The sequence below is a fragment of the Vipera berus genome (assembly GCF_964194415.1).
Source record: "Vipera berus genome assembly, chromosome: 4".
In the NCBI taxonomy this organism is placed as follows: Eukaryota; Metazoa; Chordata; class Lepidosauria; order Squamata; family Viperidae; genus Vipera; species Vipera berus.
This window is the reverse complement of record NC_138206.1, coordinates 5,079,773-5,098,575: the sequence shown is the minus strand read 5'-3', so window position 1 is coordinate 5,098,575 and position 18,803 is coordinate 5,079,773. Positions and strand designations below refer to the sequence as shown.

At 44.7% G+C, this 18,803-nt stretch overlaps 1 protein-coding gene across 2 annotated transcripts in view; it reads left to right on the top strand.

Annotated features, from left to right (window-relative positions):
• PAK1 (p21 (RAC1) activated kinase 1) overlaps positions 1-18,803 on the top strand; it is an 83,331-nt gene that overhangs the window by 49,367 nt on the left and 15,161 nt on the right. For both annotated transcript variants that reach the window (XM_081327831.1, XM_081327832.1), the window contains 3 exons: positions 8,570-8,686; positions 11,692-11,869; positions 14,981-15,044. In XM_081327831.1, coding sequence (XP_081183957.1) covers positions 8,570-8,686; positions 11,692-11,869; positions 14,981-15,044 — 359 coding nt within the window. The remainder of the gene's footprint in view (positions 1-8,569; positions 8,687-11,691; positions 11,870-14,980; positions 15,045-18,803) is intronic.

The window sequence follows — 18,803 nt, the reverse complement described above, 5'->3', positions numbered from 1 at the left end:
CACCAAGGATCCCACAGTCGTCGTTGTCCTCCTCCTCCTCCTCCTCCTCCTCCTCCTCCTCCTCCTCCTCCTCCTCCTCCTCCTCCTCCACCACCACCACCACCACCACCACAAACCCCACTCTCTTGTAGCACTGATGATGCTACCTAGTTTGGTAATGAAACGTCTGTAAGAAAACCACTTTACTCAGAGAGCACCAAGGATCCCACAGTCGTCGTCATCCTCCTCCTCCTCCTCCTCCTCCTCCTCCTCCTCCTCCTCCTCCACCTCCACCACCACAAACCCCACTCTCTTGAAGCACTGATGATGCTACCTAGTTTGGTAATGAAACGTCTGTAAGAAAACCACTTTACTCAGAGAGCACCAAGGATCCCACAGTCGTCGTCGTCGTCCTCCTCCTCCTCCTCCTCCTCCACCTCCACCTCCACAAACCCCACTCTCTTGTAGCACTGATGATGCTACCTAGTTTGGTAATGAAACGTCTGTAAGAAAACCACTTTACTCAGAGAGCACCAAGGATCCCACAGTTGTCGTCGTCGTCCTCCTCCTCCTCCTCCTCCTCCACCACCACCACCACAAACCCCACTCTCTTGTAGCACTGATGATGCTACCTAGTTTGGTAATGAAACGTCTGTAAGAAAACCACTTTACTCAGAGAGCACCAAGGATCCCACAGTCGTCGTCGTCCTCCTCCTCCTCCTCCTCCACCACCACCACAAACCCCACTCTCTTGTAGCACTGATGATGCTATCTAGTTTGGTAATGAAACGTCTGCAAGAAAACCACTCAGAGACCACCAAGGATCCCACAGTCCTCCACCTCCTCCTCCTTCCCCTCCTCCTCCTCCTCCTCCTCCATCCTCTATACCCCAAACCCCATTCCCTTTTAGCACTGATGATGTTACCTAGTTTGGTAATGAAACATCTGCAACTAAACAACCAAGCTCAGAGTGCACCAGGGACCCCTCTGAAGAGCTTCCAGGTGAATGTGTGCTAAGGGGAAATGGGGAAGCAGGGGGGCTAGGTTTGTGGGGGAATTACCAAATAATGAGGACCTAATATGGGGGTGACATCAGGGCTACTTGAATAGCTTGAGGAGAGAGTGACCTCTTCATGGTCCAGCCTCCATCTCTTCCTCCAGGCCGTGGTAGATGTATAAGGATGCTGGTGGCCTTCAGCGAAATGCCTTCCTGCTTTGGGCTGAAGCTAGAAAGATGCCGTAAATTAAGACAGTGGCTCATTTCCTGGTTAGCTGAACACCACTTTGGATTGTAGCAGTAGTCCTTGATTTACGGCCAAGGAATTCTGGTTGTCAAAGTCAGTCTTTAAGTGTATCATCCTAGGACCGACGTAACTACAGCATGTTTTGCAGCGGTTGCTAAGTAAGTCATTATGGTAGTTAAGCAAACAGGTGGTCATTAAGTAAATGCCAGGGTCATTAAGCTATTTCCCCCCTCCCCCTCCCCCCTGTTTTCTGGTGCTTTTTGCTGGAAGCTAGAAATAAAAGCTGGTCTGACCCAAAATTTCTGTTGATAAGGAAGAAAGTCGTTAAGTAGGTTTTGCTCCATTGTACGATTTTTTTTTTGCTGTAGTTGTTGAGGGAACCACTCCCGTTGTTAAGTTAGTAACAGGGTTGTGAGGTGAATCTGGCTCCCCCCCCCCCCCCGTTGACTTTGCTTGTCAGATGGTGTTGTGATTCAGGGTCAGCTTGTGGGTTCGGCAGTTGGGTCGGACGACTCAGAGGAGGAGGAGGGGGGTGTTGAAGAGCTTGCTGATGATGGCCTTGAGGCTCTGCAGAGCCCTCAGCCAGGCCCCTCCCACCTGGTCACGATGGAGACCCAGCTGTGTGAGCCTGACAGCGTGGATGAAGATGACCCACAGCTGGCCCTGTTCAAGGACGCCCGACGCAGGAGGCAGTCCATCAGGAGTAAACAGAGGAAGGCAATGGGGCACCTCGGAAGGAGGCAGAGAGAAGCCACGCCCTGAACTGTATAAAAGGGGAATGCGTGGGAGGGCTGGTTTGCTGAAGGCAACCGCTTGGATAGGTCCTGTTTCATAGCTCCTGTTTCATGGTTGGTGTCTTGTCTTGCTCTGTTTTATGTTAATAAATTTGGCAGGCTTTATTCCAGCCTCTTGCCGTTTGTAAAGGGGTTGTCCCTGCTTTTGCTGCAGGGCCAGTAGCAGGCTAGTACAGAACAGATGGTCGCAAAAGGGGGAAATCGTGTGACCCCTGGGACACTGTGCAACTGTCATAAATACGAAGCGGTGCCGAGCGTCTGAATTTTGATCGTGTGGCCCTTGGGGATGCTGCAACGGTCGTTAAGTGTGAGAATCGGTCGTCAGTCACTTTTTTTCAGCGCCGTTGTAACTTTGAACGGTCACTAACTGTACTGTGTGTAAGTCGAGGGCTAGCCTGGATTTTGGGTGTGGTGGCCCCAACCCGTTGGGAGTTAACTAGGCTGAAGAAGGGCTGGTTAGGAGACGGAGCCGTGGGACGGTGCCAGCAAACCTGCTTTAATTGGTTGCTGAATTAAGCCATTGAATCCTAAACCCCAACTAAACAGCCAGGTTTGCACAATCTGCCCAAACTAGCCAAGGTTGCAATTAATCAAACTTAGAATGTTGTGTGAATGCAGCTGCTTTCGTGTTTTAATTGTGTGAATTGAGCCATAAAGGGATCTGGGCTAAGGTAATTGTAATATGATTTTGAGACTCGCTTATTTTTGACACTCTCTTATTAATGTGGAGAAAAGCAAGGTTTTACACTTTGGCAGGAAAAAAACCAAAGGTACAAGTACAGATTAGGCAAAACCTGGCTTAAAAATGGCCACTGTGAGAGGGACCTTGGGGTCCTAGCGGACGATCACTTAAACGTGAGCCAGCCGTGTGCAGCAGCAGCCAAAACAGCTCATACAACCCTGGGCTCTATAAACAGAGGCATAGAATCAAGATCACGTGAAGTATTATTACCACTTTATAAAAACCCTAGTAAGGCCACACCTGGAATACTGCATCCAGTTTTGGTCACCGCATTACAAAAAAGACGTTGAGACTTTGGAAAAAGTGCAGAGAAGAGCAACTAAGAGGATTAAAGTCCTGGAGACAAAAGCATATGTTTATATTTATGTTTCTTGGACTTATATACCGCCCTTCTCCCGTAGGACTCAGGGCGGTTCAGAAGGTATTTAAAATAACAATACAAATTACAAAAGTTAAGAACAATTAAAATAATTAAATTTAGTCCTTGAATAAAATAAAACCCCTGTTAAACTCCAATTAAAACCCAATTAAAATAAAATTACAATTAAAATTCTCAGTCCTGGCCGGAAAGCTCAAAGAGCCAGGTCTTGCAGGATTTGGGTTTGGCTAGTCCAAAGAAAAGGAAGAAATAGGGGTGACATGATAGCAGCATTCCAGTATCTGAGGGGTGCCACAAAGAGGAGGGGGTGTCATGTTATTCTCCAAAGCACTAGAAGACAAGAGAAGAAACAACAGATGGAAAATAGGCGAGAAGCAACCTGGAATTAAGGAGAAACTTCCTAACAGTGAGGCCAATTAACCCATGGAACAACCTGCCTCCAGATGTTGTGGGTGCTCCAACACTGGAGTTTTTTTTTTTAATTAAAGAGTTTTACAAAAACAAGATTTTACAATATATCCCCAAATCCCCCCCACCCCAAACCCGCCCACTTCCCCCCCACTTCCCAGAGCTAAATACAGGATTATAGTTATAATAATCATATTCTAAATAAAAAGTTATACATGATATACAATTAACCAAATTCATAATGTGCTTTAACTCCCCTTTAACATAAAATCTACTCATAAGCTAAATGGAACTTTTTAGTCCCATATTTATTCTGAATATAATCTATCCATCTCTTCCAAACTGAAATATATCTTTCCTGTGAATGATCTTTCAAGTAAGCAGAAATCTTAGACATTTCTGCAAGATTCGAAACTTTAAACACCCATTCTTCTATAGTAGGCAAACTATCCTTCTTCCAATATTGTCCCACCAGTAACCGTGCTGCTGTTATCATATTCAACATCAAATTGGTTTCTTTAACATCACAATCTACAACAATACCCAATAAAAACAATTGCGGAGAAAACTTTATCTTTCTCTTACAAAAAAACACTGGAGGTTTTTAAGAAGAGACTGGACAGCCATTTGTCTGAAATGGTAGAGGGTCACCTGCTTGAGCAGGGGGGTTGGACTAGAGGACCTCCAAGTTCCCTTCCAGCTCTATGTTGATTGAAGTTGGTTGTGTAAAAAACATAGGCATTAAATGACAGGGTTTTCTGTCGCTAATAGTCTGAAATCCAAAATATAATAGTTTTGCAGGCCTAGGCAAGAACTTCACCGGTTCATTGTACGATCGTTAATAGAAATGGTTCAAGTTTTGCTTTGAAAAAAGGGGGCCATAAATCCTGAAATCAGAGCCGAGAAGAACTGAATTGGCAGGACTAAAAATAATGCCGCGAATCTGACGTTCTTTTATTGATGCAGCTATTACCTCCTTTTCGAAGAAGAAAAAAAAAAGAATCTCAAAACACCATGTATGCGAAGAGGGGCTATTTTTAACACCCAGCCTTTTCCAAAGAACAGGTAAAAAAGCTGGCATCTGTATTTTAAACACATTCGGATGAATCTGATTGTCTCACTCCCAAGCAATAACATTTATTTTTAAATGAGCTAGTTTTTCCCAGGGGGAAAAAGTGATCGCTTTAAAGAGGGCAGTTTGCCCTCAGTTCTCAGGGTGATAGATTGTGTGAACACCCTGTCCCAAATCTAAACCCAGCGGTGTTAGTTTCAGGCCGTTTTCGTGTGAATTTCTGGCTGGGAAGAAAACCGCATAATCTGTTGTCTTCCGAGGGCCCAGTGCTCTTCAACATCTTCATCAACGATTTGGATGAGGGGATAGATGGGGAACTCATCAAATTTGCAGACGACACCAAGCTGGCAGGAATAGCCAACACTCCAGAAGATAGGCTTAAGATACAGGAGGATCTGGACAGATTTGAACACTGGGCACTATCTAACAAAATGAAATTCAATGCTGAAAAAAGTGAGATTCTACATTTAGGCAAGAAAAACCAAATGCACAGGTATAGTATAGGGGGTACCTTGCTCAATAGTAGTAACCGTGAGAGGGATCTCGGAGTCCTAGTGGACAATCACTTAAATTTGAGCCAGCCGTGTGCGGCAACCGTCAAAAAAACCAACACAGTGCTAGGCTGCATTAACAGAGGGATAGAATCAAGATCACGTGAAGTGTTAATACCACTTTACAAGGCCTTGGTAAGGCCACACTTGGAATGCTGCATCCAGTTTTGGTCCCCACGATGTAGAAAAGATGTCGAGACTCTAGAAAGAGGGCAGAGAAGAGCAACCAAGATGATCGGGGGACTGGAGACTAAAACATACAAAGAACGGTTGCTGGAATTGGGGATGTCTAGTTTAACGAAGAGAAGAACGAGGGGGGACATGATAGCAGTCGTCCAATCTCTCAGGGGCTGCCCCAAAGAAGAGGGAGTCAAGCTATTCTCCAAAGCGCCTGAAGGCAGGACAAGAAGCAATGAATGGAAACTCATCAAGGAGAGATTCAACCTGGAACTAAGGAGAGAAATTTCCTGACAAGTAGAACAATTAACCAGTGGAACTACCTGCCTCCAGAAGTTGTGGCTGCTCCAACACTGGAAGTTTTTAAGAAGAGACAGGACAGCCATTTGTCTGAAATGGTGTAGGGTTTCCTGCATGAGCAGGGGGTTGGGCTAGATGACCTCCAAGGTCCCTTCCAACTTTATTATTATTAAGTTGCCAACCAAGTCTTAAGAAAATCTGTGAGAATCTTATTTTTCTGGTTAACCCAGTTTCTGCTGTTTTAATGTTTATCCCCATCCTACAGCCACAGGATAATGAGATGGATAAGGACAAAGAAGGAAGTATTATATGAACACAGCCCCAATATTTTGCTGACACCTCCTGAGTTTTTCAGATTGTCTTCCTTACTTGCTTGAAACTGAAGTTAAGTTTCTAGCCCTCATGTTTTTGGAGTCATTAGCTTCACCGGGCTGATCTTTTCTGGATTGGAAGCTAAGCAGGGGGCAGGCCTGGTTAATATTTGATTGGTTAATATTTGGGGGGGGGTTCCCCTTTATTTTCAGCCCCTCCTCAGGCCTTAATCCAAATTATGGGTAGTCTGATCAGAGTTACAAAGCCAGTTTCACTTAACAGCCATGACAAGAAAGGTAATGGAATGGAACAAAGCTCACTTAGCGACAAAAATTTTGGGCTCAGTTGTGGTCGTAAGTCAGAGACTACCTGTACTGGCGCTGGAATATCTCGTCTTGAAATCCCTGCTATAAATTATTCTTTTTGTTTGTTTGTTTGTTTCTGACCCACCTGCCTGTAATGACGGAAATGTTATTGGTTGCTTACAAAACCACCCCGAACATTGTCATTACTCAGCAAGTGAAGGGATGCACATCTTGAACAAAAGAATGTATTTTTTGGGGGGGGGAAGGGTTGAAAAAAATGTGCTCAGACAGTGTTTTAATCAGCAGCAATAAATATTGTTGGCTTGGCTGCGAGGGAATTTGCCGTGCTTGAGGTTGCCTAATGACTTTGCCTGTTCCTAAAGAAGAAAAAAAAAATCTTGCAAATCCCCCCCCCCATTTTTGCTGCAATCCGCAATTCCGTTTTACCCAGCTCAGTCCGTTTCCTTAAAAAAAAGAAGAAAAAAAAGAATCGTTCTAAGTCAACAAAAAGGATAATCAAGTGCTAAAAAAACGGAACGACCAGCAGCTGTTCTTCATTCGGTTCAAAAATGGAGCTTCCAGCACCAGTAGCAGTCTACCTTCAGTATCTGGGGCTGGTTATAAAGGACAACAAAGGAAGGTTTATTGCTACTGTATCTTAATGGTGTATATCGTATGTGCTCTTCCATCCCCGGTACGGCTAGTCCTTGACTTACAACCATTCGTTTAGTGGCTGTTCAAAGTTCAAACGGCACTGAAAAAAGCGACCTGCGGTGGGTCCTCACACTTAACAAACATTTTGCCACATCCACACGGTCACATCATTCAAATTCTGTTGCTTGTTGGCGTGTCTTCACAACAATTGCAGCGTCCAGAAGTTTTGAATGCTCCAACACTGGAAGTTTGTTTCCTGCCTGAGCAGGGGGTTGGACTAGACCAGGGGTAGGCAACCTCGGCTCTTTTATGACTCATGGACTTCAACTCCCAGAATTCCTGAGTCAGCTATGCTGACTCAGGAATTCTGGGAGTTGAAGTCCATGAGTCATGAAAGAGCCGAGGTTGCCTACCCCTGGACTAGACGATCTCCAAGTTCCCTTCCAGCTCCTATTCTGTTCTGTACTATTCTATTTTCTGTTTTGTTCTGTTCTATTCTATTTTCTGTTTTGTTCTGTTCTATTCTATTCTATTCTGTTCTGTATTTCTATTCTCTTCTATTGTTTTCTGTTTTGTTCTGTTCTGTGGAAGCCAAAATTTCTGTTGCTAAGCAAAAAGTTGTTGCGAATAACAGAATATAGAATGACAGAGTTGGAAGGGACCTTGGAGGTCTTCTAGTCCATCCCCCTTCTCAAGCAGGAAACCCTGTACCATTTCAGACAAGTGGCTGTCCAGTCTCTTCTTAAAATCTTCCAGTGTTGGAGCATTCACCACTTCTGGAGGCAGGTTGTTCCACTTCCTCACTGTCAGGAAATTCCTCTTTAATTCCAGGTTGCTTCTCCCCTTGATGAGTTTCCATCCGTTGCTTCTTGTCCTGCCTTCGGGCGCTTTGGAGAATAGCTTGACTCCCTCTTCTTTGGGGCAGCCCCTGAGATATTGGAAGGCTGCTATCATGTCCCCCCTCGTCCTTCTCTTCATTAGATTTAAACTAAACTATAAACATACCAAATTCCTGCATGAATCTCAGCATTTGTTAAATAAATCCTGAGGTGATTAGGTCAATGGGAAAAGCTGAATTTGCTTAACGACGTCATGATTTGCTTAACGATGGTGGCCGAAAGGTTATAAAATTCAGCCCGATTGACTTTTAACGACTCTCACTTAGCAACTAGAAGGTTCCACTGTGGTCGTAAGTTGAGGACTTCTTGTATAGCCCATTCTTTCTTTCTGAAGAGAATGGCAGTCTAGCCTAGGGGTGAAATTGCTGGACGGGGAGTCTAGTCCGTCCTTGGCCATTCAAGGCTGAGGGGGGGGGAAGGGATTTTGAGGCAATTTTGAGAAAAAATGTCCGTACGTTACCTTGAGATTCCGAGCAAAAGCTGCGATCTAAAAACCTCACAGCTCAATCCATCGACGAGAATAGAGCTGGAAGGGACCTCGGAGGTCCTCTAGCCCAGCCGCCTGCTCAAGCAGGAGACCCTGTACCATTTCAGACAGGTGGTTGTCCAGTCTCTCCTTAAAAACCTCCAGCGATGAAGCTCCCACAACTTCTGGTGGCAAGCTGTTCCACGGGTTAATTTGTTCGGACTGTCAGGAAGTTTCTCCTTAGTTCCAGGTTGCTTCTAATTAATTCGAGTGTGGTTTCCATGCAGAATGTGAAGGCCGTGTCGGAAACGCCAGCTGTGCCCTCTGTTTCGGAAGACGACGACGATGACGACGAAGGTCTGCCCCCGCCGGTCATCGCCCCTCGGCCCGAACATACGAAGTCGGTGAGTGGTTCGGCTCCTTTTGAGTAAGCCCTGGGAAATCGCTTTGTAGCCATTTATTACGGGAAACTAAAAATGGAGAAAAGTTTTTCTTGTCCAGTCGTGTCCGAATCCAGGTGCTCGTTTCCGTTCCTTTGCCGAGGGAGATTCTTGTCCGAATACCATTTCCCTGGTCAGGTGGCCAGCGCGGCTATAGGCCAGGGGTCTTCAAACTCGGCCCTTTTATGACTCGTGGACTTCAACTCCCAGAATTCCTCAGCCAGGCATGCTGGCTATGGATTTCTGGGAGTTGAAGTCCATGAGGCATAAAAGGGCCGAGTTTGAAGACCCCTGCTATAGGCCAAAGGCTCACGGAATGCTGTTACCTTCCATTGAAGTGGTACCTATTGATCTACTCGCATTTGCAAGCTTTCAATCTGCTACCATGAAAATAAGACCTCCAAAACAGGCACCAGGTCTTATTTTCAGTGTGTGTGTGTGTGTGTGTGTGTGTTTTCCACGGTCTCACCTCACAGTGGCACCCACAGCCCCACCCAGCCGAAGGAAATGCCTCTGCAATTGAGAATGGAGCTGCGGCCTGCATTTCGCTATCAGAGGCCTTCTGGAAAGGCCTCTGCAACCGAGAACCAAGGATTGAATCCGTAGCTCCGTTCTCGGTTGCAGAGGCCTTTTCGGAAGGCCAGTGATGGCAAAATGTAGGCCGGGGGAGGCACCGCAGAAGAAGTGGGCCGGCGAGGTGAGGCAGGTGTCGATTGATGGGAGGCCTGGCTGCAACGGTAAGCGGGTGTGGGGCACGTGGGGCAGCTCCACGCCCTAGCTTGATTTTTAGGCATGCGCCTCGCCCCAAAACTAGGGCTTATCTTTTGGGGTAGGGCTTATATTATAGGTCCACCTCAAAAAATCAAGCTAGGGTTTATTTTCGCGGTACGTCTCACGGTAGGTGAGTAGGAGCTGGAGCAAGGAACCGGGAGCTCACCCCATTGCGTGGTGCTCGGGTCTCAAACCCGGCATGTCAGCTCTCCAAGGGTCCCTTCCAGCTCTATTCTATTCTATTCTATTCTAGATGTCATTCTAGATTTTGATGAAAGAGATAAATGGATTCCTTAATTTTCTTTTTGCAGTTGTTTTAGGTGCTTTAATCATGTACCGCATGGAAACTGTCGGCTGTGTTTCCTGTTTTAATACTTTCCTCTCACTCAGTCACTGTTACAAGATGGGCAGCTGCATAAATCTAATGTATTAATTAATTTGGATGCTGCTAGGGACGCGGTGGTTCAGTGGGTTAGGATGCTGAGCTTGTCGATCAGATGGTCGGCAGTTTGGTGGGTTGAATCCCGAGCGTCGCGTAACAGAGCGAGCGCCTGTTACTCGTCCCAGCTTCTGCCAACCTAGCAGTTCGAAAGCACGTAAAAATGCAAGTAGAAAAATAGGGACCACTCCGGTGGGAAGGTAACAGCGTTCCGTGAGCCTTTGGCGTCTAGTCATGCCGGCCACATGTCCACGGAGACGTCCTCGGACAAGCGCTGGCTCTTCGGCTTTGAAACAGAGATGAGCACCGGCCCCTAGAGTCGGAAACGACTAGCATGCGTGTGCGGGGGAACCTTTACCTTTAGCTCTGTTTTATTCTATTCTATTATTCTTTGTTAAGTGGGATCTGCTTTTTGCTGGTGGCAGCAGATCCCAGCAATATATCTATGATCTTTCTGTCATTTTTTTTATGCCTGTCTCTCTCTTTCTCTTTCTCTCACTCTCTCTCTCATTTTCATGTCTACTTTTTTCTTATTATTGCTCTGCTTATGTCTCTCTCTGACTCTCTCTTTCTCACTCTCCTCTCTCTCGCTCTCTCTTTCTCTGTCTTTTTCTCGCTCTGTCTCTCTTCCTCACTCTTTCTCTCTCTGTCTCTCTTTTTCGCTCTCTTTCTGTCTTTGTCTCTTGTTCTCTGTCTCTTGGTCTGTCTCTTTCTTTCTCTGTGTCTCTGTGTCTCTTGGTCTCTTGTCTCTTTCGTATCTGTCTCTCACTCTCTTTCTGTCTGTCTCTTGGTCTCTGTCTCTCTCTTTCTCACTCTCTCTTTCTCTCTCTTTCTCTGTCTCTCTTTCTCACTCTCTCTCTTTCTCACTCTCTCTCTCTGTCTCTTGGTCTCTGTCTCTCTCTTTCTCACTCTCTCTTTCTCACTCTCTCTCTCTCTTTCTCACTCTCTCTCTTTCTCACTCTCTCTCTCTTTCTCACTCTCTCTCTCTCTTTCTCACTCTCTTTCTCACTCTCTTTCTCACTCTCTCTTTTTCTCTCTCTGTCTCTTTCTCACTCTCTCTTTCTCTCTCTCTCTGTCTCTCTTTCTCTCTCTCTCTCTCTTTCTCACTCTCTCTCTTTCTCTCTCTCTCTCTCTGTCTCTTGGTCTCTGTTTCTCTCTCTCTCTTTCTCTCTCTCTCTCTCTGTCTCTTGGTCTCTGTCTCTCTCTTTCTCTCTCTTTCTCACTCTCTCTCTCTCTTTCTCACTCTCTCTCTTTCTCTCTCTCTTTCTCTCTCTCTGTCTCTCTCTTTTTCTCTCTCTCTTTCTCACTCTCTCTCTCTCTGTCTCTCTTTCTCTCTGTCTCTCTTTCTCACTCTCTTTCTCTCTGTCTCTTGGTCTCTGTCTCTTTCTCACTCTCTCTCTCTTTCTCACTCTCTCTCTTTCTCACTCTCTCTCTCTCTGTCTCTTGGTCTCTGTCTCTCTCTTTCTCACTCTCTCTTTCTCACTCTCTCTCTGTCTCTTTCTCTATCTCTCTCTTTCTCTCTTTCTCTCTCTCTCTGTCTCTCTCTTTCTGTCTCTCTCTCTCTCTCTCTCTCTCTCTCTGTCTCTTGGTCTCTGTCTCTCTCTTTCTCTCTTTGTCTCCCTGTCTCTTGATCTCTGTCTCTCTTTCTCACTCTCTGTCTCTTTCTCTTTCTCTGTCTCTCTCTTTCTGTCTCTCTTTCTCTGTCTCTTGGTCTCTGTCTCTCTCTTTCTCTCTCTCTCTCTCCTTCCCAAAAATGCAGATTTACACCCGCTCCGTGATCGAACCTCTTCCTCCAGCCCCCACCAGGGATGTGACGACCTCTCCCATCCCCTCCCCTTCCGAAAACAGCATCACGCCTCCCGATACACTGGCGAGAAATGCCGAGAAACAGAAGAAAAAACCTAAAATGACCGATGAAGAAATCCTGGAAAAATTAAGTAAGATTTGTTCGGAAATGGAACGTCGAGAGGGAAAGGAGAAGGGGAAAAAAAAAACAAGTAGTCCTCGAATTACGCCCACGTTTGAGCCCCAGATTTCTGTTGCTAAGCGAGACATTTGTTAAGTCAGCTTTGCCCCATTTTGGAAACTTTTTTTTTTGCCACAGTCGTTATCTGAATCACTGCAGTTAAGTTAGTGACGCGATTGTTAAGTGAATCTGGCTTCCCCATTGCTTGTCGGAAGGTCGCAAAAAGGGGATCACGTGACCCCGGGACTCTGCAGCCGTCATAAATACGAGTCAGTTGCCAAGCGTCTGAATTTTGATCATGTGACCACGGAGATGCTGCAACGGCCATAAGTGTGGGAAAAGGGTCGTTAAGTGGCTTTTTTCCAGTGCCGTTGCAGCTTTGAACGGTCCCTAAATGAACTGTCGTAAATTGAGGACTACCTGTATTGCATTGGGGTAGGGGGTGGGGGGTGCGGTATTTTAATTGTGATTGCCGACAAAAATATTTCTTGCCCTGTTTTGTGTCAAGCCATCTCCTCCGGTGCTAACGGGCAAAGTGCAAACGTTCGCACAATCGGTGTTTGAAGGGTGTCAGAAGTGTCTCTCTCTGGGCGGTGTGTGGTCTGATGTGTGATGCTTTGCTTCTCTAAATAGTTGGAATGTGTTAAGTGGGACTGTCAAGGCTAGAAAGGGCGGGAGGCTCACAACTGTCATTAATACAGGCAGTCCTCGACTTACGACTTTACTGCCTAGCAACCGTTCAAAGTTACCATGGACCACCCCAGGACCCGGATTCAAAGTTACAAGGGCACTAAAGAAAAGAGACTTGTGGCTGTTTTTCAGACTGGTGGCCACTGCAGCGTCCCCCGTGGTGACATGAGCAAATCTGAGTCGGCTAGGCAACTGACTCGTACTTAATGACGCTTGCGGTCTTCGGTGTTAAGTGATTCCCAGTTGCCACCTTCGGACAAGCAAATTCAATGGGGAAGCTAGAGTCACTTCACCTCTGTGTGAATAACAATGCAGTGAGCCCTGTGCAGTTCTGTACATTGGGGAAACATAACAACCACTTCATAAGCGCATGATGCAACGTAAGAGAACACACCCATCAGGACAAGATTCAGCAAGATTCATGATGATGATGATGATGATGATGTTGGAAGAGACCTTGGAGGTCATCTAGTCCAACCCCCTGTTCAGGCAGGAAACCCTATACCATTTCAGACAAATGGCTGTCCAGTCTCTTCTTAAAAACTTCCAGTGTTGGAGCATTCACCACTTCTGGAGGCAGGTAGTTCCACTGGTTAATTGTTCTAACTGTCAGGAAGTTTCTCCTTAGTTCTAGGTTGCTTCTCTCCTTGATGAGTTTCCATCCGTGGCTTCTCGTCCTGCCTTCGGGCGCTTCGGAGAATAGCTTGACTCCCTCTTCTTTGGGGCAGCCCCTGAGATACTGGAACACTGCTCTCAGGAAACTATGATAAATCAAAAGAAGATATTGCTGATCGTAATATGTGCAGCAAACAATAAACAGGACGGAATTTTATCAAAAGCTACACAGGAAAATATTGGAAGTGGAATATCAAAATATTTGTCTAGTAGGAGATTTCAGTGCAATCGCGGATGGAAAATTAGATCACACAAGCAGTAAAACGGGGGGAGGGGGAAGAGATGGAAGAAAGAGACTCCCTAAAGCTTTTTTTCCAGATGATAGAAGAGATACGTGTACAGGGTGTCCGGAGAGAAAGGAACTTAAAAAAAGACCCAGGGTACATTTTATTCGAACAGATATAAATCGTGGTCAAGAATTGATACGATATGGATGTTCCCTGAACGAAGAACCAATATATACAGGAGGTTGAGATAGAACCCAATAATTGGGCTGACCATAATCTGATAAAAATGACCTGGAGAGGAGTAAAGGAAGAAATTAAGGTGGACGTTGAAATCAATCGCTATTAAAAGGTAAAGAGTTTATAAGAAAGAGCAGAAAAGGAAATGAAATTCTTTTTTTTAAAGGACTCGATTCAGTATAGTCCATCTGCATTTAAAAGACAAAGGCTGCTCTTTCGAAGACATTTTGGACAGAGAGAACCGCTGGTTTGAGAGCGGGGTCAGAGAGACCATCTAGGGCCATACTGAATAGCTCTCTCTTAATGTGTGTGTGTGTGTGTGGGGATACGACAACATCGATCTCCAGTCTACCACACAGTCCTTCCGGCAGTTCCAAGAAGGCCCCACACCCGTTTGCACCAGTCAGGTGACCCTGAGGACACAGATAAACCTCCAAGTGGCCTCCACGGCTCTCTAAAAGGAGGCAAATGACCAGCTTTCTGCAAGGAGTATAAATCCTTCCAATCCCCCACCATTCAGTCAGAACCTGATGAAGCTTCTGGGATGAGAAGCGAAACGTCTTCAAAGAAAAAACAAGAAAGTCCAGTTGCCTCCTGAAAAAGCACCTTTGGGGCAACCCTGACCTGGAGGACGAAGAATCTCCATAGACACCGTGTGAATAACTTAACAGCTGCAGCGATTCACTTAAAAACCATGGCAAGGAAGGTCGTAAAATGGGGCAAAATTCACTTAACAACTGTCTTGTTTAGCAACAGAAACCTTGGGCTCAACGGTCGTCGTAAGTCGAGGACTAATTGTAATAGGTCCGTCAGAACCATTTCTAACAGAAGACTGTGTGGCTGACAGATCCTTACATGAAACAAAGCAGGACGGGATGTTAATAATTCTGCTTATATTTTGAGAGGCAAAGCTTTGAACAGGGATTTTTGTACCCAAGAGATTTGTCGGGAAGTTCCACCCCCCCCCATACTTAGGCAATATTATTTTACCTTCTTTTAAAATGAAGGGAACTGATATATCTGCAATTTAATACTTGCCCAGTGAGTTCGTGCATCGATCAAGTTGCACTAAAAGGAAAAACATCAAGGTTGAAAAGTTACAGAAGTCTTAGTCCCGTGAGGTGAACTATCACGTTTTTTTCCTTCAAAAACTAACGGTATTTCCAAGAAATTAATGTCTGCTTAAACTGCAAGAAGCTTGAACTGCAGAATTAGAATGTGATTTCAGGTTTTTTTTCTTTTTGTTTTAAAAGGAGGTATCGTGAGCATTGGGGATCCCAAGAAGAAATATACAAGTTTTGAGAAGATTGGACAAGGGTAAGTATTTAATTGTGAGCGACTGCTTCTTTGGTACCGCTGGTCCTCGACTTAATGACCGTTCGACATTACAACGGCGCAGAAAAAAGATGGCTTATGACTGTTTTTCACCCGATGGTTGCAGCATTCCCATGATGATGGGATCAAAATTCAGATGCTTGGAAATTGACTCCTATTTATGACGGTTATAGTGTTGTGGGGGGTGGGTCATGTGACTCATATTTATGACGGTTGCGGAGTCTGGGGTCATGTGATCCCCTTTTGTGTCCTTCTGACAAGCAAAGTCAATGGCGGGGAAGGCCAGATAACCGGGTTACGAAGTTAACAACTGCAGTGATTCGCTTAAAAACTGTGGCAGGAGAATTTTTAACTGGGTTTTTTTAATTTTAGGGATAATTTAATCTTTTTTAATTTGTTTTTTAACTTTTGTACTGGTTGTTTTAAATACCCTGTAAACCGCCCTGAGTCCTTCGGGAAAGGGCGGTATATAAATCTAATAAAATAAATAAATAAATAAATAAATAAATAAATAAATAAAATTGGGCCAAGCTCAGTTAACAATTGTCTCTCTTAGCAACGGAAATTTTGGGCTCCATTGTGGCTGTAAGCTGAGGAATACCTTTATTTAAGGGTTGACGTGGAATTCTTTGAAATACTCTTCCTTGTAATTCCGTCGTATGCTCAAGCCGATCTTTCTTTACTATAAAATTAATGACTGGATAGCTGGTTATAATTGTGGCTTGTTTTGTAAAAAAAATTACATGTATTAAGTGCAGCAAGAATTGTATTTGCCCAATATTGGAAAAATGAAAACTTACCAATGGAAGAAGAATTTTAGATTGTGCAGAAATGGACAGATTGACATTAAAGATAAAAGAGAAATAAGATTCAGTGTACTTCAGAACACGGGACAATTTTTACCAATGGCTAGAAAAGCAAGTTAGAAAGGAACATGATATGTACTATGTAACATTGAATATATACTAGTAAAAAGAAGACTATTGGGCGATTAACTAACGTATTGATTATGATAATATAGAAATTAACTCTTTCTTACTGTTTTTTAAAAACATGTACCCAGACAATATGCTATTTGCTAAATATTAGTAAAGGTAAAGGTAAAGGTTCCCCCGCACATGCGTGCTAGTCGTTTCCAACTCTAGGGGCCGGTGCTCATCTCCGTTTCAAAGCCGAAGAGCCAGCGCTTGTCCGAGGACGACTCCGTGGTTATGTGGCCGGCATGACTAGACGCCAAAGGCGCACGGAACGCCGTTACCTTCCCACCGGAGTGGTCCCTATTTTTCTACTTGCATTTTTTACGTGCTTTCGAACTGCTAGGTTGGCAGAAGCTGGGACGAGTAACAGCCGCTCACTCTGCTACGTGGCACTCGGGATTCGACCCGCCAAACTGCCGACCTTCTGATCGACAAGCTCAGCGTCCTAACCCACTGAGCCACCACGTCCCTTTAAATATTAAGAATGTTATTTAAAAAAAACCCAACCCTAACCCTACAAAAATTAATAAGATATATGCAAAAAAAAAAAACCAAACAGGTCACCCACGTAACTGACTTGATTTTAAGACCTTTCTTGAAAAACTGGCACAGATCTGCTCAGGTAGTCCTCGCCTCACAACCGTAAGGGAACGTGCTGAAAAGAATAGCAGACACTTTTAACAAAAAATCTTTTTTTTACCAAATTGTCCTCTTATTTTTCCTTGGAGGAGTAGGCTAATGGGGCGGACAGCCGGAAGCAATTTTTTCCCTCCTTATATGTAGTCCTTGACTTACAACCACAGCTGAGCTCCAGATTTCTGTTGCTAAGCGAGACAGCTGATCAGCGAGTTTTGCCCCGTTTTACGACCTTTCTTGCCACAACGGTTAAGCAAATCGCCGCAGTTGATAAGTTAGTAACACGGTTGTTGTGTCAGTCGGCCTTCCCCATTGACTTTGCTTGTCAGGAGGTCGCAAAAGAGGATCACGTGACCCCGGGGGGGGACACACTGCAAACTGTCATCAGTACATGCCAGTTGCCGAGCCTCCAAATTTTGTTCACGTGCCCACGGAGATGCCGCAAAGGTCGTAAGGGTTAAAAAAAACAGTTGTAAATCACTTTTCGGAGTGCTGTGAAAGGTCAGTAAAGAAATAGTTGTTGGTTGAGGATTTCCTGTCCTTTTCCAAAGGTGGACATTTTAAACCACAGACCTCTCCCCATGGTTTTCCTGTCGAATTTTGCTGTCCTCCGGACTTGAGTGAAACCAGGTGTTGTTTTTTTTCTCCTGAACTTTTTTATTACTTCCAAGTTGCGGTTTCCTTGATGGGAGCTGGTCTGTTTGCACACAATAGCGCCTGTCTCAGTTTTGAGGGATTTTCCGCTTGCCAAGCACCGATTTCCACGGGCGAATAGACAGTTAGGTCGCCGAGACAAAGGCATCCAGCAGGTGGGAATCGGGTTTTGATGCGCCGCCAGTCTTATTGTGCCTTGTCACACAGTTGCACAATTAGTCACAAAACCACAGATAAACCTGCAGGGGTTGGCAAGGAAGGAAAATAAGGAAGAGTTGAAATGTTGGGGTGGGGGGGTGGGGGTGGAAGAGAACTGACCTTGGTCTCAATGGCAGTGAGCTTATTTTGATCCCCAGATTATTTATTAGAGTTTTATCTTGCCCGTATTCCACTTTATAAATAACTCCAGATGAGTACATAACTAATATTCCTCGTTTTACGAGCTTTCTTGCCACGCTTGTTAAGTGAATCAGTGCAGTTGTTAAGTTAGCAACACGGCTGTTAAGTGAATCTGGCTTCCCCATTTTGACTTCGCTTGTTAGACGGTCACAAAAGGGGATCACTTGACCCCGGGACACTGCGGCCGTCATAAATACGAGTCACTTGAGAAGCATCCGAATTTTGATCACGCGACCAAGGCTCAGATCTGTGGAAAATGGTCAAAAATCTTTTTTTTTCCAGTGCTGTTGTAACTTCAAACAGTCACCGTAGAATGCTTATGATAACGTTTACAAATAAGTCAATTTTCTGTATATATTCCCGAACCAGCCAAGAATTTTAAGTGCCATAATATACCCTCAAAATTGCATTTGGCTTATGCACAGATAGGCTTATACATTTTAAAATATACATTTTTAAAAATATCTTTGTACAGGTAGTCCTTGACTTAACAACCATTCATTTAGTGTGGTCGTAAGTGTGAAAACCGGTCATAAGTCACTCTTTTCAGTGTCGTTATAACGGCACTGAAATAAGTGGCTTATGTCCGGTTTTCACACTTGCAGCATCTCCGTGGTCACGTGATCAAATTTTGGGTGCTTGGCAACTGTCTCATATTTATGACGGTCGCAGTGTCCCGGGATCACATGATCCCCTTTTGCAGCCTTCTGACAGGCAAAGTCAATGGGGAAGCCGAATTCATTTTAACAATTTTGTTACTAACTGAACACCTTCAGTGATTCACTTAACAACTGTGGCAAAAAAGGTCGTAAAACGGGGCAGAAAGAAGTGCCTTTCTTACTGACAAAAATTTGGGGTCTGGATTGTAGTTGTGAGTTGAGGGCTATCTCTACCCCCCAAATTGAGTTCGTCTTATCCCCAGATGGGCTTATCTATGAATATATTTTGTTTTGTAAAATATCTGCGCATCCCGTAGATACTTGTGCATAAGCCCATCTGCGGATAAGCTGAGCCTTGCATGTTTAACTAAAATGGATAATGAAAAATGGACAATTCGTGGATTACCCACACATAA